This window comes from Rhinatrema bivittatum, chromosome 4 (genome assembly GCF_901001135.1).
Source record: "Rhinatrema bivittatum chromosome 4, aRhiBiv1.1, whole genome shotgun sequence".
Lineage (NCBI taxonomy): Eukaryota > Metazoa > Chordata > Amphibia > Gymnophiona > Rhinatrematidae > Rhinatrema > Rhinatrema bivittatum.
In genome coordinates, this window is record NC_042618.1 from 315651571 (window position 1) to 315666191 (window position 14621).

A 14621-nucleotide genomic window follows, 5' to 3' on the forward strand; every position below is an offset into this window, starting at 1 on the left:
CCTCTGGTCTCTCACTATCCTGCCACTCTTTTTCGTTGCTTAGGTTATTTTGTTGTTTTTTTTTTCATCAAAGACTTTTATCACTACACAGACTCTAGTGCTAGGCACTGCATCCATAACTTCAGGTGATAACCAAACAGCGCACAGTATCCATAAATTCATGTGCTACATGCAAAACTCCCATTCCGCCAGCTCCTATTAGTTACTTTGCTAATGAGTAGGATTACTTCTTGCAGCTGATTTCCAGCTGCCTGGCATCAGCTGTACTGTAGCCCAAATCGCCTCTCCCACGGCTCTGAACAGGATTGGCACGCTGCCTTCAGATCTCCTTGGAGAGAACTGGATGGGTACCCCTGCACTCCTTGTTCCTTTTTGAGCTATGCCTGGGTGGCTCATATACTTTTCTTCCCACACGTTCCCGGCTGGACCTCTTCAGCCTACATGTTATTTCAGGAATTTCATTTCCTTTTTTTTTGGGTCCGGTGAGGGAGAAAACGTCTTGCTTTGCAGCTTTCAGTTCCCCATTCAGCCAGGTGTTCGGACTCTAGCTTGCGGGAGTAGCCCTTTGCCGCGTTTTGGCAGGAGCTGGCAGAGCGGGGGCGGGGCGGGGTTGCTGGAGCGCCGCCGGCTGCAGTGACGTAATCACACCAGGCAAAGCTGGGCAGCTCGCAGCTCCGGAGCAGTCAGTGACCGGCACGGCGGAGCGGGAGCAGTCGTGGTGAAAGTCATCATCAAAAGCAACCTCGCTCGGAAGGAGCAGTAACCCAGCAGCATCAGAAAGTAATACGGCGGGAGCAGCCAGCAATCGGTGGTCGAGGACGCGGGAGATCTCGGGGGCTAAAAGTGATCGGGGCTTGGGGGCGGGGGCAGTCGGTGGCACTGGAGACCGGGACTCAGGAGCAAGCGGCCGGGGCCAGCAGTGATCGAGACTTGGAGGGGAGCAGCAGCAGCTTCTTCAGCCGGTAGCAGCAGTGATCGGGGCTCGGCACCATACTGCCAGTGCTGGGTATGGGTTAGCTCCCGGGGCTCCCTGCGTCCCTCCTGTTAGCTCCGGTGGCAGAGGAGCGATGAAGCCACGTCCCTGGAGCAGCGGCGCGGGTGCATGAAGCGCTCTCTTCCCGAGCTGGATTGCTTATTTTTTTTTTCACTTTTCTCCTCTGCGCGTGGTGGTTGCTTTGCCCAGACATGCAAAGTTTGGTGCTGCTGTGCGCCCTGACCGTCTCGGTGCTGAGCAGGGAGGCGGCCGCCCAGTACTCCAGCGATCTCTGCAACTGGAAAGGAAGGTAAGGGGGTCGGGGGGGGGGGGGGGGGGCAGAAAGTCGGGAAATGTTCCCCTCTCGAGCCTGAGCTCACACTGGAAGCCTGCAGCCTTGGGGGGAGGGCTGTGTGGAAGGAGGCTGCCATTGGGGAGATTGTGGTTTATTCTGGGTGCCTTTGGAAAGATGTTTGAGAAGGATTTTTTTTTTATTATTATTAGGGGGCGAGGAGGGCAGCAAGCCATTTGTACATTCAGGGTAAGAAAAAGGGGAACAGTTGTAGGCACTCATTATTACAGATATCAGCAACCTAATTAGGAGAAATGGAAAGTTTGGTATCCTGCTGATGTAAGAAAATGAGCGAGGACATCCCCACGTCCCCTCGGTTCTTGTTGCCTGTATTATACTTTGTAGTTTTAATGGTTTCTTTCTATTGTGTGTTTGTTAATGGATTTATCAGCAACTTTTATACGGAAGCGAATAAAACAAAAGCTCAAAGGTCTTTTCATTTTGTAAGGCGGGAGTTTTTTTTCACCCCCCAAATGCAATTTCTGGCTGGTATTTAGGATTTGCCCTAAAAGCTGTGTGTGGCGTGACACGCAAGAATTTATTGCTTTTAATAATAGGAAACTCGGTTTCTCTCTACATCTATTTTTTTTTTTTTTTTTTTTTTGCAGGGGGAGGAATTCTGGAGGAGGAAGGGGGTGGGGGTGAGGATTAATGAACATTCCAAGAGTGGTGATTCGTTCCTCCCCAGAAATCCAGGCGGCCCGGGAAAGGGGGAAGAAGTGATCTCGAAAGTGACTAAGAGGCGGGAGAGATTTTTTTTTTTCTCTCCTTCCTGGAGCAGGTTCACATCTGAACCCCAAAACATGTTTTGATTTGCCCCTTCTTGCCGGTGACCTTCGTTTCTAGTAACTCAATCCACCTGTAAGCGCTGGGTTGTCTAGAGCCGAGGACTGGGGCTGTGTTTTCGTTGACGTGGATGTGGTTTCAAGGAGCTGAAATGCACGGTCAGAAACTGCTGGTGAAATGCCGAAGCACTCGCGGGTTTCTACTTCCGTCCTGGGGTTTTTGGATGGTTACTCATTTTCCTTCTTGGGTTTCCCCCATGCCTCTTCTTTCTTATTCTCTGGTCTTACATGCAAGGATGCTTAACATCCTTATATCGGCTTCTGCTTCATCTAATTTACTTTCTGATTTGTCTCAATGCTCTTTTAATCGCGTGTAAGGAGGGAAAACACGAGTGGGGTTAACATTTGTATATTGACAAAATCAAGACAGAAAAAAATACACACACATATTTCAAGAAGTTTGAAACTCGGAGCGTTTTTTTCTTTAAGTGTTAACAGTTCTTGTTCCTTAGATCAAAAATAAACTTGCAAAAATAATAGTTTGATATTTTACTGGGAATATATGAAAATCCAAGTTTGGATGTTTTGAAATATGGATTTCCAAAGTTCAGGAAAAGGTGCTGTGTTGAATTACAATTTTGGTCACCATCTGTGTTTGAGCAAGCCAAGAAACTGTTTGGCCAAGTTAAACTAATCTAATTTAAACATTTTGCAAGACCTCACTGATAATATTTGGTAACTAATAAGACGTGGCATAGCAGATCCAGTATTGGGTATAGTTTTCTTGGGGGCTAGTCACGGGGTATGGAGGAGACATCTAGCGATTTCAATACAAAGCTTGTGGCTGTCTGGACCTTCCTCAGTGACTTGGTAACTTGTGCACCGCAGGAAGCCTTTAAGTAGTACCAATATTGTTTTTTTTTTTTTTTAAATAATATACTAAAAGTTAAACAGAAGTATGTTAGATTAATCCCGAAAAGTGTTACCAGTTTGGTTTTTTTCACAGACTTTTCCGGCTTGTCCCCATTCTTTTCTTCCTCTATCTTGCCAGGGTAAGGGAGGCTCTGACTCTGGTGTGACTCACATTGTTTCTTGTTGCTAAAATACATAGGTTTTAAGTGACCGGGTGCATTTGAAAGAATGTCTACAGTGATGTGACCTGGGTGTGAGTGGCCACGCCTTGCTTGTATTCTCAGTACCATTAAAGTTAAACGTTTTGGTTTTTTTATACATTGGCTGCATATTAGTAAGTCCCGTGGGCGCTGTATTAAGTTTTGTGTTTTGATCCAGTACTTAAAAGCATTCAGCTGAAGCTTTCCACACTGCTTGTCCCTTTCCATAGTCTTCATTTCTGTGCATCTTCCCCTTGCCCCCTCCCCTCACTGTATGTTGTAGTGTGGTTTTTTTTGTGCTGCATAATCTTTTGCTGTCTTGATGCCTGCCAGAAAGGGCTGACTTAGGCTTTGTTGGCTCTTTTTTTTTTTTTTCTTGTGTTAGTTTTTTTTTTCCAACCTGTTTTTCTTACACAAATATATATACATTTTAAATTTCAGCTTAAATGTTTGCCCTGCTGCTTTTCACTAATGTGAGATATTTTGGTGGTTCTTCTTTTTCGAGGGAGGTACCAGTTGCAAACTAATAAATGGCACTACCCTGCTGTTTCACCATAGAAGAAAGCAGATGTTCATATCTGGATAATTCTCACTTTTTATAGTGAACAGTTACTTCCCGAGGGAGGGAGCATTCAGAGACATGCACTCGCCCACCTGACAAATAGCACTCTAACTTCCTTGCAAAGCTTTTGGGGATACCTGCTAGCTCATTAAATTTTTACACATTGCTTGCTAAAGCCCTCGGTAGTGCTCATGTCTGAATACAAATCTAGCAAGTATTCAGAACCTTGTTTGTGCATTCTAGACTCAAATGACTATTATCACGTCAAACTTGAAGGTATCTCAGTGGAACATGGTGGAATTCATTATTCTCTTCTTCCATGGCTTTTTTTTTTGCTAAGGTTTTTTTTTGTTTTTTTTAAAAACTCATAAACAAGTCTAGAAAAATCAGTGTGGCATGTGAGCATATTATTCAGATTCATCTCTGACTTAAAAGGCTTCTTTGTGCTGAGGGATGATAGACTACCATGTTGTATCTCTTCCTAGGATTGCACACTGGATGGTTAATCTACCCATGTCTGTCCTTAATTAAGCTGAGAAACAAACTGGCACTAGATTGAAACTTCTCTTGGCCTGAGTTTTTCTAGTACATGGGAATGTGTTGTCATCTCAACAATCCTTGAGCTATCTTATCATTGACTGGTACTTGACATTTTATATATAGGCCTTAGATGTGCTTGATGTAAAGACGAATGTACACGCTCACTTTAACTACCTAATTGTTATATGGGAGCTAGCTTGTATCTTTTGGAGGACTGGCCTAGTGGTTAGAACAGTTGGCTAGAAAGCCATGGTTCAAATCCTACTTTTCCCACTGATGCTGCTTGTGACCTTGGACAAATCACTTCCCCTTTCATTAGCTTAGATTCTAAGCTCATAAATCATAACTCAGAGTGAGCACATTTTGGAAAAGCAAGTAATTAAATCAAAATCTGCTTTAGTTTAAAATCGTCCCAGATGAGCAAGGCAGTATATTTGAGTTCCAGGGCAACCACACTATTTATTCAAGAATTTGATCTGAAAATACCTCAGTTCTTGCATGTATGACATCATGATGGCCCATGAAGCACTTAGTCTTAACTTGTATGTATAGCTGATGATTGAAACTACTGGGGTAAAGGTAATGAGTTTCTCTCACTGTGCTCTTAAAGTGGCTTCTTAGGATTAGTGTAATAGCAGTAATAATTAAAGAGTTTCTATGAGGTTCTGTTTTATACAAAATAATGAGTCACAGCTCTAAATGTAAGTGGTGACTTTAAAAATAAGAATCAAATCCAAGGGTTTAAGTAGCATAATTTTTAATTCCTATATTTACCCAAAATGCAACTTTTGGAAAGCAAGCTTGAGATTGAGTATCGGGTATTTTTTTTGGGGGGGGGGGGAAGACGCCATAGAAGTTTGCATCTTGTGTTAACAAACTAAAGATATTTTAAATTTTAATACCATTCACATCTAGTTGGAGATCAGACACTGTTGTTTCTGCCCTAAAGAAATTATTTATGTATTTATTTATTTTTTACAAGCAAGTGTAAGCAGTGTATGTGTGTTGTAATGTGTCATATTCTGTACATTATTCAGTTTTCAGTGATTTTTTTTTTTCTGTTATAGCCTAAGGAAAGTATCTTTAGTGAATAGGCCCTTACTGTCAGACAAGTCACGTCATGAAGGCGAGACTTCAGGCTGTCTATCTACATGACAAGTCTATGAAGATCAGATCATATCCTCGTGGTATACTGGTCAGAAATCAGTTTATTTAATGCACAGTCAGATTTAATAGGAAGCTCAAGCTGTGGAAGCTTGTTTCTGGAGACAGTTGGCTGGTGTTGATGTTTAACTTTTACCACTAGGGAGCCCCCACAATAACAACGCTTTATGAACTTTTATTCATGTGAGCATCCACCCAGAGTTCTGTCACGGATCCTCCTTCACCAGTGATGCATTGGTACTATATTACTTGTTCTCTTCCATGGTGTTTTGAAAGTCATATTGAGGATTCTCTACCAGGTCAGGTAGAGTTGCATAAACCATGAAGTGCTGCAGTCTGTGATGGCTGTTTATCTGAATCCTCCTCGTAAGTACCATGGTAGATGGCTTTCTCATCTGAAATAATTTTTGTTATTACAGCAAATGGATATTTTGCCTTCCAAAGCACTAGCAGATTGAAAGAACCTGCCCGTGACTTGTCTAATGAATCATCAATATTAAAGTGAATCGGGGTGCATCAGAGACTGTATGACACCAGGCTTTATTTATTCCTGGTTCTGTTTGTCCTAGTTCTGTTTTGTCCTATGATGGAATACTCTCTGTGAGCACATAGCCAAGTCATATCTCGCTGCATGGTGACCTGACATCGGTGATGCCAGATAATGCAGCTGTGAGTTCTCTTTCTTTTTTTGCTGCAGCTAGTGTTACTGTGATATTTTGGATTTTAAAAGAATCTGAATGCTTGAACCAAAGGCTTTTAGTGTTAACTAAGATTTCTTCATTGAAATGGAACTTAAAAAAAAATCTTTATATAACGAGGCTTTGGACTCTTTAATTACCATCTTGACAGTGCCTGTAGTATTAGTTTTATAAACAGTCTATAAAGCCTGTTTTGTGTCCCTAAGGGTGAGAAGAGGGGCCAGCAATAAACATTTTCCTGTAGGATCATATTACTCTACACTATGGTCTATAGGTTTCAGGAACACTTCAGTAGGTTGCAGTATTTTTGGTTGGATTAACTTACTAATTAAATGTTTTTTGTTTTTTTTAGGATACAGGCTGATTTCTTTGTTCTGATGTTTCTAAAGGTCAGGATTTTCACCCACTTGTGCTTTGGTGTCTCGTCTTTAGGACGTGATATGTAAATGTTGAAGATACATGAGCCTTCCTGCCCAGAGCTAGCTTTCTAGTCTTGGGTTTCCATTGTGCCCCGTGTACTCTGTTGTGAGTGATATGTTGACTACAGGCCTCGCTTTGTTAGCCGTTGAAAGACTGGATTCAGCATTTCCTGACTGAAACATTTTATGCTATGAGGGAAATGTAATTGTTATTCACCACTTACAGTTCTGCATTGGTCTTGGGTGAACCGGTTACTCGAGCAAAGCTGTGAAGCTTTGGTGACCGTGCTGTGGCATTTGAAGCTCCCAAAGTAGTAGGTAGTCTTTTTTTCTAGCCCCCACCATCATTTTTGGCCTGGAAGTTTCCTCCTACTCCTTTTGACTTCCAGCTCAATTGGAACCGTGCTACTGGGGTTCCCTCCACCCAATTTTACATCTCCCCTCCCAACTCAGCCCAACCATAGTGCAGCAACCATTCTTGACCATGGGCCACAGACTGCAGCTCCCTTGAGCTCCAGGTGCTGAGAAGTGACTGAGATTTTACCATCCCCTCTCCCCCTAGAGCTGTGACTATTGCCTCTGCCAGCCCAGAGGAAACAAAAGTCTGGCCTGGGAATCAAACTCGGGTGTTCTGCATGGCAGTACCTGGTTAGGGAACTGACATCTCAACAAAGATTTCGGCACCTTGGAATTATTGAATTTCTCCTGTTTAATTGCTTGTTCTGGGTTTCTCTTTATGGACCATTGAAACCTATTTTGCAACACACCTGTTGGATTGATTTATATTGTGTTTGCTCATCATGCCACACTCTGTGGGTTAGTACCTGGTACTTGCCACTGAGATGGCTTGTTGGCTGTATAGTGTAAAGCAAATGCTAGAGTAATTCTATTACCATTTTTTAAAAAGTGGGGGCAAAACTTAAACTTGATCTTTTCCATTTTCTCAGTTCTTGAAAGGGGAAGTCAGTGTATTTTAGAAGACGTGACATTGTAGAGGAATTGCTGTTTGTCCTTCCACTAATCCTTTTTGGGTTCTAAATGAGCTTCTTCCCTTGTTCCTATGGCAAAATCCTTCATTCCTCTTATAACTTAATCCTGCAAAATATCACTGTGTTGTTGCCTTTTTGTCTAAGTAAGGAATTTAAAATTTTTGTACTGTTTTTCTTTGTTTTATTCACAGATTTTGTAGTTGATTATTTTATTACATTCATGTTCATTTTAAATAGGTGATATTTTGTCCAGGTAGATAGCAGATTTCTCTATTTAGGAACAATCTGGGATTTTATAAGGTTCTTACAACTTTTTTTTCCATAAGATAGAAAATGTGAATTCACAAATGCAGTGAAGAAAAGAAAACAAAACTGATGACTGACCCTGTCTAACCTTTTTTGAAATGCCAGTGTCTAGGTATTTTGGTGGGGGCAAATTTAAAACTTTTGAGTCCTTAGGGATGGCTAGGAATTGCAGATTTTGCTAACCTAGTGATGTTAGTTGTCATTCTCCTTACCCTTTCTTTTCTCTCTCTGCAGTGGGCTGACCCATGAATCCCACAGGAAGGATGTAGAACAGGTTTATCTGCGCTGCTCTGAAGGATCCGTAAAGTGGCTGTATCCTACAGGTGCACTGATAATTAACCTTAAACCCAACATGTTGTCATCAACTTACAAACATTTGACTGTGTGCATAAAGCCTTTTAAGGATTCCAGGGGAGCAAATATTTATTTGGAAAAGACTGGGGAGTTAAAGCTTTTGGTTCGAGATGGCGAGAATATCCCCAACAAGGTGTATTGCTTTGGCTTTGACCAAGGGGCACTATTCATTGAGGCTTCCCCTCAGCTGGATATTAGCAGGAAGATTTCTGGCTTCCAGTATGAGCTGATCAACCAGAAGACAATCTCAGATTTGCACATGGTGTCTGGTAAGTAATGTCAAGTCCTGAGTGTTAAGTGCCCTAGTGTTCTGAGGATTAACAGTGGTCTGAAAATGTAGTTGTTGTACAGTATTTGCTACCTCTTGCATCTGATTTTTATGGTGCATTTAAGAAGTCTGTGCCGTCGAGCATAGCATAGAAAGCCTAACTATTTAATTTTAAAGGGAGTTTTCAACAGTAGCAAGAAAAAAAAACATTTTATCCTTTATTTCTCTTTAGTTTTTGTTCTATTCTTGAAACCTAGGCCTCTACGAAGAGTAAGATTCTTAACCAGTAATACACTTTGAAAGGAGGAGTGTAAATCAAATAAATATTCAAAGAGTCTTTTGAACTAAAATTCCACAAACATGTTTGCATGTTAAAAGTGGAGGCAGGAAGCCCACTTTCCCGGCTATTAGAGTAGATGCAGTACCCACAGGGGCTGATAGGTGGCGCATTTGCCTTTAAAACAAATTTCAGCATAATTTTTAAAATTGCACTGTATCTTACATTATCTTGTTTAGTGTTTGCGAGTTATATTTTTACACATTCTTGACTAGCTGCTACAAAAATGCATTTCCTGACTAGTCTTAAGAAATAATTGTAAAATGTTTATTGTTAAATCCTTTTCCTTTTATCTCCCAAATACTTTACTTGAAAATGATAGGGACAATGTTTCCACTTTGAATAACTTATTCTGTAACTGCCCTTTCAGAGATATATGAATGCCTGATATGTGCTGGCTTTCTCTGTTAAGTCAGCATTTTTTCCCCTTGTTTTTGATTTCATGCTGTCCGTCTCCTGTCAGTGATTCTTGCTGTTCTTCTCATGGTATTGAGTCAGACTACATGACTGCTGCAGCTGGAGCTTTTAGATTTCATTTATCTGTTGTGCAGTGAACCGAAGCCTCCACTCCTGGCCGGGGGGTGGGGGGGGGGAGACCCCTAGTATTTGGAGTCTCTTATGTTGTGCACTGTAAAAATGAAAAGCTGTAAGTGCTAAGGTCAGGCATAGGCAGAGGAAACACATACAGTAACTGAGGTGGGAGAGGGACAGGCAGGGGAAATAGAAATTACTACTACTTAACATTTCAGCATTACACGACATAAGCAGCAATGTACAAACATATGAAAAGACAATCCCTGCTCAATAGAGCTTACAGTCTAATAAGACAAACATACAGGACAAGAGACTTGTATTTCATAAAGCAAGACAATGATTAAAAAGAAAAAGTTAGGCAGGCATACGATTTAAAAGTGGTTTCAAAAAGGTGGGTCTCTAGATGGGATTTAAACATGGCAAGAAAGGGAGCAGTTCAGGAAGACTATTCCAAGCACACGGTGCAGCCAGGTGGAGAGCATGGTGTTGGGAATTGGCGGTAGAGGAGAGGGGCACAGATAGAAGTGACTTATCTGGAGTGCACAAGGAGGGGTGTAGAGAGAGATAAAAGAGGAGAGGTAATAAGGAGCTGCAGAATGAAGGCATTTGTAGGTGAGAGAGAGAGAGAGAGGAGCTTTAACTGTATGTGGGAGCAGATAGCCAATGCAGTGACTTCAGAAGGGAGATTAAGTGAGCATAGTGACTTTGGCGAAAGATAAGTCATGGAGCTGAATTTAGGACAGATTGCAGTGGAGAGAGATGGCTTGTTGAGATACCTGTGAGGAGCAGGTTGCAGTAGTCTAAGAGGGAGGAGATGAGAGATTGGATAAGGGTTCTGGTAGTGTGTTCAGAAAGGAAGGGATTGATTTTGGAAAAGTTATAAAGAAAGAAACAGCACATTTTTTAGTAGAGTTTTGGATATGCGTAGAGAAGGGAGAGGAGTCAAAGAGTATTCCAAGGGTCCACCGAAACAGAGAAAGGAGGAAGAGGGAAGGTGGGCTGGGGGGGGGGGGGGGGGGGGGAAGATAAGAGCTGTCTTGGCCATGTTGCATTTAAGGCGGTGGCAGGACATCTAGGCAGCAATGTCTGACGTGCAGGCCGAGATCCGGGAATGGATTTCTGGTAATTTCTGGGATACAGGGACTGCCAAGGGAAGAAAAGTGCAGCTAAAAGTAAAGTAGAAGCAATAAACAGGGGCTGCTGAGTGGGAGAGGAACAGGCAGGGGGGGAAAGTAGTGGCAATAAATACATACAGGGTCTGCTGCAGGAGAGAAACTTAGCCAGGTGAAATAAACATGAGAGAGGGGCAGATTGTTTTCTATCCCTAAGGTGATTTTTACAGAAGACAAAATCACAGTCAAAACCAGGGGGGGATTTTGATGTAGAAAAGCTTTCCTTGCCTACAATTTCTATGAGCATCCTTGTACATGTAGAGTTGGAAGTCTGTTGATTTTAGTAAAGTCTGAACAAGATTTCTCGCTGCTATGCACTTTTTTTATTTTTTTTTTTGTACAACATACTTTTTGGTACATTTTCAGGGCTACAGTCTTCATAGTGATTACTTTAGGGAATTGAAAAATTAAAAGCCCTCAAATTGTATCACAAAAGCTTGATTAGATAAATGGTATTAAATCAGGAACATGAAATATAAGTGCAATAAAATCTTCTTGCTGCAAACTGCATTAACGATTGAACTGTCTTGGCATGTTTTTGTTTTTATATACAATTATTTAAAATTATTTCCAAAACAATTTAGAACACAAATGAAAACCGTGTGTGTAGCAGTGGGGAGCTGAGAAGCACAGTTTTGCAGCGACTGGACGACTTCTTAACTGATGCTGCAGGTAGTTCTGGAAAAGTTTCCGGAGTAGGGTTGCCAACCATCCGGATTTTCTTCGGACAGTACAGAATGTAAAGGCAGTTTCCAGAAGCCACACAGACGGCTAGAATGTCTGTAGATTGTCTGGATTTTAGCCCTGCAGACCAGCCCAGAAGCTTTTGTTGGCACCCACTAGCAGCCCATATTTCCAAACCTAGCCTGAAGGAGCTGTGGTCTAACTCCAGAGCAAATGGTGGCACTATACTACCTGCACACATCTCGTCCCCTTGCTGCAGCAAACACAGAGCTGGCTTTTGGGGAGGGGGAGGGAGATTGTCGCCTAGGGCGCCTTGAGTAACGCCCATCTCACCATGGCTCGAAGAGAGGCAAGGCAGGATCATGTTAGACACCATCCTACTGTGACCTAAAGAGAGGCCTCGTGGGGCCACGGTGGACCCATCTCACTGCAGCCCAAAGAGAGGGAGAGGTCATGAGACTGTATACATGAGTGTGAGACCCTATGGGGTAGATTTTCAAAGGGTTGTGCGTGTAAGCCCCGAAAACCTACCTCAAACCCCCCCTGTGCGTGCCGAGCCTATTTTGCATAGGCTGCCGGGACGCGAGTAAGTTCCTGGGGGGGGGGGGGGGCGAGTCGCGGCTAGCGTGTTGGCGGGCATGTCGTGGATGGCACATCATTGGGGGCGTGGCTGCGGCCTCCGGACTAGCCCCCGGACCGGACCATGGTGCGCCGGCGGCCGGCGCGTGCAAGTTACGCCTGCCTCGGGCAGGCGTAACTTCTGCAACAAAGGTAGGGGGGGGGGGTTTAGATAGGGCTGAGGGGGGTGGGTTAGGTAGGGGAAGGTGCGAGGGGGTGGAAGAAATGTTCCCTCCAAGGCCGCTCCGGAGGGAACGGAGGGAGGCTGCGCAGCTGGGAGTTAGTGCTTTTTTGTTTGGAAGGTTTACTATATTGTACTTTTAATTCAGTTTGGGGTAGATTTTCAAAGGGTTGCGCACGTAAGTCCCGGGGCTTGAAAAAATGGGCGTTCCATGGGTGGGGCGCCGGCCCGAGGCGGGACCGAGGCCTCCGGAACAGCCACAGGGCCAGCAAAGGTCAGGAGGGGTTTTAGTTAGGGCTGGGGGGTGGGTTAGATAGGGGAAGGGAGGGGAAGGTGCAGGGGGGCAGAGGGAATGGAGGAAGGTGGCTCGGTGCGCGCAAGTTGCACAATTGTGCGCCCCCTTGCGCGTGCCGACTTCGGACGTAGATTTGTTCGCGCCAGGTTGCGCGATCAAATCTACGCCCGCGCGCTTGTTATAAAATCTGGCCCTTTACTCCTAGCTTTCTGGTGGCCAAGCATACACCACACACATTACAATAGGCCTAATACCATATTGGTTCCAAGTGTATTTTTTTGCAGGGTTTTCTGGTTGACACCAGGGCATTACATATAACTATAATATACATGTAAATGATATTTTTTACCTCAGACTTTACTTTGAATGTCCTTTTTTCCATGTGAAATCTATTATAATAAGTGCATAATGTTTAATTGTGTGTGTGTGGGGGGGGGGGGGGGGGGGAGGTTGGGAGGAGGGGGGCGTGCAAGGCTGTAAGCTTTGCCTAGTGCATCTAATACCCTTGCACCAGCCTTGTTGGCAGTGATGGGTAAAGGGGGTGTGATATCAAGTTAAAAAAAAAAAAAGATAGTAGGGAGAAGGGGAAGTTTGTGTTGGGTTGCATGTGGGAATTTGTATTTTCATCTATGTAAAGCAGAGGAAACTGTTGGGCAAACTGGTTGGACCAATTTGGGCTTTATCGGCCATCATCTGTATCTTGATCTGAGATTGATCACTGGCTCAAGGGATAAGCAAAAGCAATGGAGCAAAATAGATTTAATGAGTTATTAGAAAGTTTTTGTGTGACCTGATAAATGACAAGTACTTGTGATTTTTCTTTAAGATCAAATGCATTTTTTCCTAATGATGGGGGTGGCATTTGTTAAGTAATAGTAGTTGTTCTGACTGTTCTAATGAAATGTTAATTGTATTTTTATATTTGGGATCATTTGGTTGTACCTTGCCTTGTGCACATTTTTCTAGTAATAAGGCAAGTAATACAAGTTTTTAATATAAATAGTTGTGTGGAAGGGCACAGGCACAGATTTTACAGTGCATGTCAAAGTGTTTTTAGACTTTTTACAGTTGAAAGTTGTCAACCTTACTCTGGAATTAGTAGTTAAAGCTCTCGTGAAGTAAAGAAGCACATCTTTGGTAATTCAGCTGCAAAAGAGGAAACTAAAAAAAAAAAAAAAGTTTAGATTTTTTTTCAGGGTTCAGGACTTGGCAAGTGCCAAGGGAACATTTCTTCCCATGCCGGCTAAGCCTGAAGTTGCATGCTTCTGCAAAGGGAACGGGGGAGGGGAAGGTAGGCAGGTGATGGAGGGCAGCAGGTGCCATCCGTCTACAAAGAAACCAAGTGAGGGAGTAAATAACTCTATTAAAAGAGAACCAACCACGTGACTGGGTGCAAATAGCTTTATATGACTGAGGAATGTTCACAGATTCAGGGACTGCTGGGGTGCCTTCCACAACCAGTAGTAGAACTGAAGTTTTGCTTCTGTAATGGTTTCTTAGCCTTATAAAAGCCATTGTCTATACACAACATTGTGATTTGGTTTTCTTATAACAAATTTTAAAGTTTGGCAAACTTAGCTGTGGTACTACTTTTAAGTTCCAAAGTAATTATCTCCTTAGGTGTCCGAGTTATTCTGTTTGGCAGTCTGTACCCCTTCCATTTCCGACTGTGTTTCAGAGGAGGCCCTGTTGAGTTGCCTCTACGTTTTGTGTGTGTGTGTGTGTGTGTGTGTGTGTCTGCTGCTGCGTTTCCTCGATGTGTAAGTGTATGCACACGTGTGTCTGGTGCCACAGCTGGTTCTTGCTGTGCGGCCTGGTCTGTACTACATCTGCAGAAACGCTGCAAATTCTTGACACTTGTAAGCTGACCAGAGCACCAGTGGTTAGAGCTGGCCCAAAATTAGATGAAAAGACGACTCCTATCTTTCGGCAGGCATGTGATGATGCAGCTGCTTTTTGCATTTGAGAAAGTGGACAGAAACAGATGTGCAAGGACTCTGTTACAATCTGCAGTGAGTTTTGTGTTTATAGCAAGAAAAATTCAGGTGGGTGGTTGAACTTATTAGGGACCCCCTCTTTCGTTCAGGATTTTAGTTACTTTCAGATTACAATTCAATTCAGGACTTTATTTTACAGCTTCTGCCATTATGAATGGCACACACACCAGGTTTTGGGATTTGGCGAGTGGATCAGAGACAGGGGCAGATTGTGGGAAAATAGTGGCCCGGGGGATTTTTCTCCATACAGGCCCATGGGTACCCAATTACACATACAATTT

The 14621-nt window shown here is 43.1% G+C and overlaps 1 protein-coding gene across 1 annotated transcript in view; it reads left to right on the top strand.

Annotated features, from left to right (window-relative positions):
• Nucleotides 1–407: 407 nt before the first annotated feature.
• The window catches only part of METRNL (meteorin like, glial cell differentiation regulator), a 39869-nt gene continuing 25655 nt past the window's right edge, over nt 408–14621 (top strand). Inside the window, exons 1-3 of the mRNA XM_029600288.1 lie at nt 408–780; nt 1168–1283; nt 8135–8523. Of these exons, the coding sequence (XP_029456148.1) occupies nt 1186–1283; nt 8135–8523 (487 nt within the window). The 5' untranslated portion in view covers nt 408–780; nt 1168–1185. The remainder of the gene's footprint in view (nt 781–1167; nt 1284–8134; nt 8524–14621) is intronic.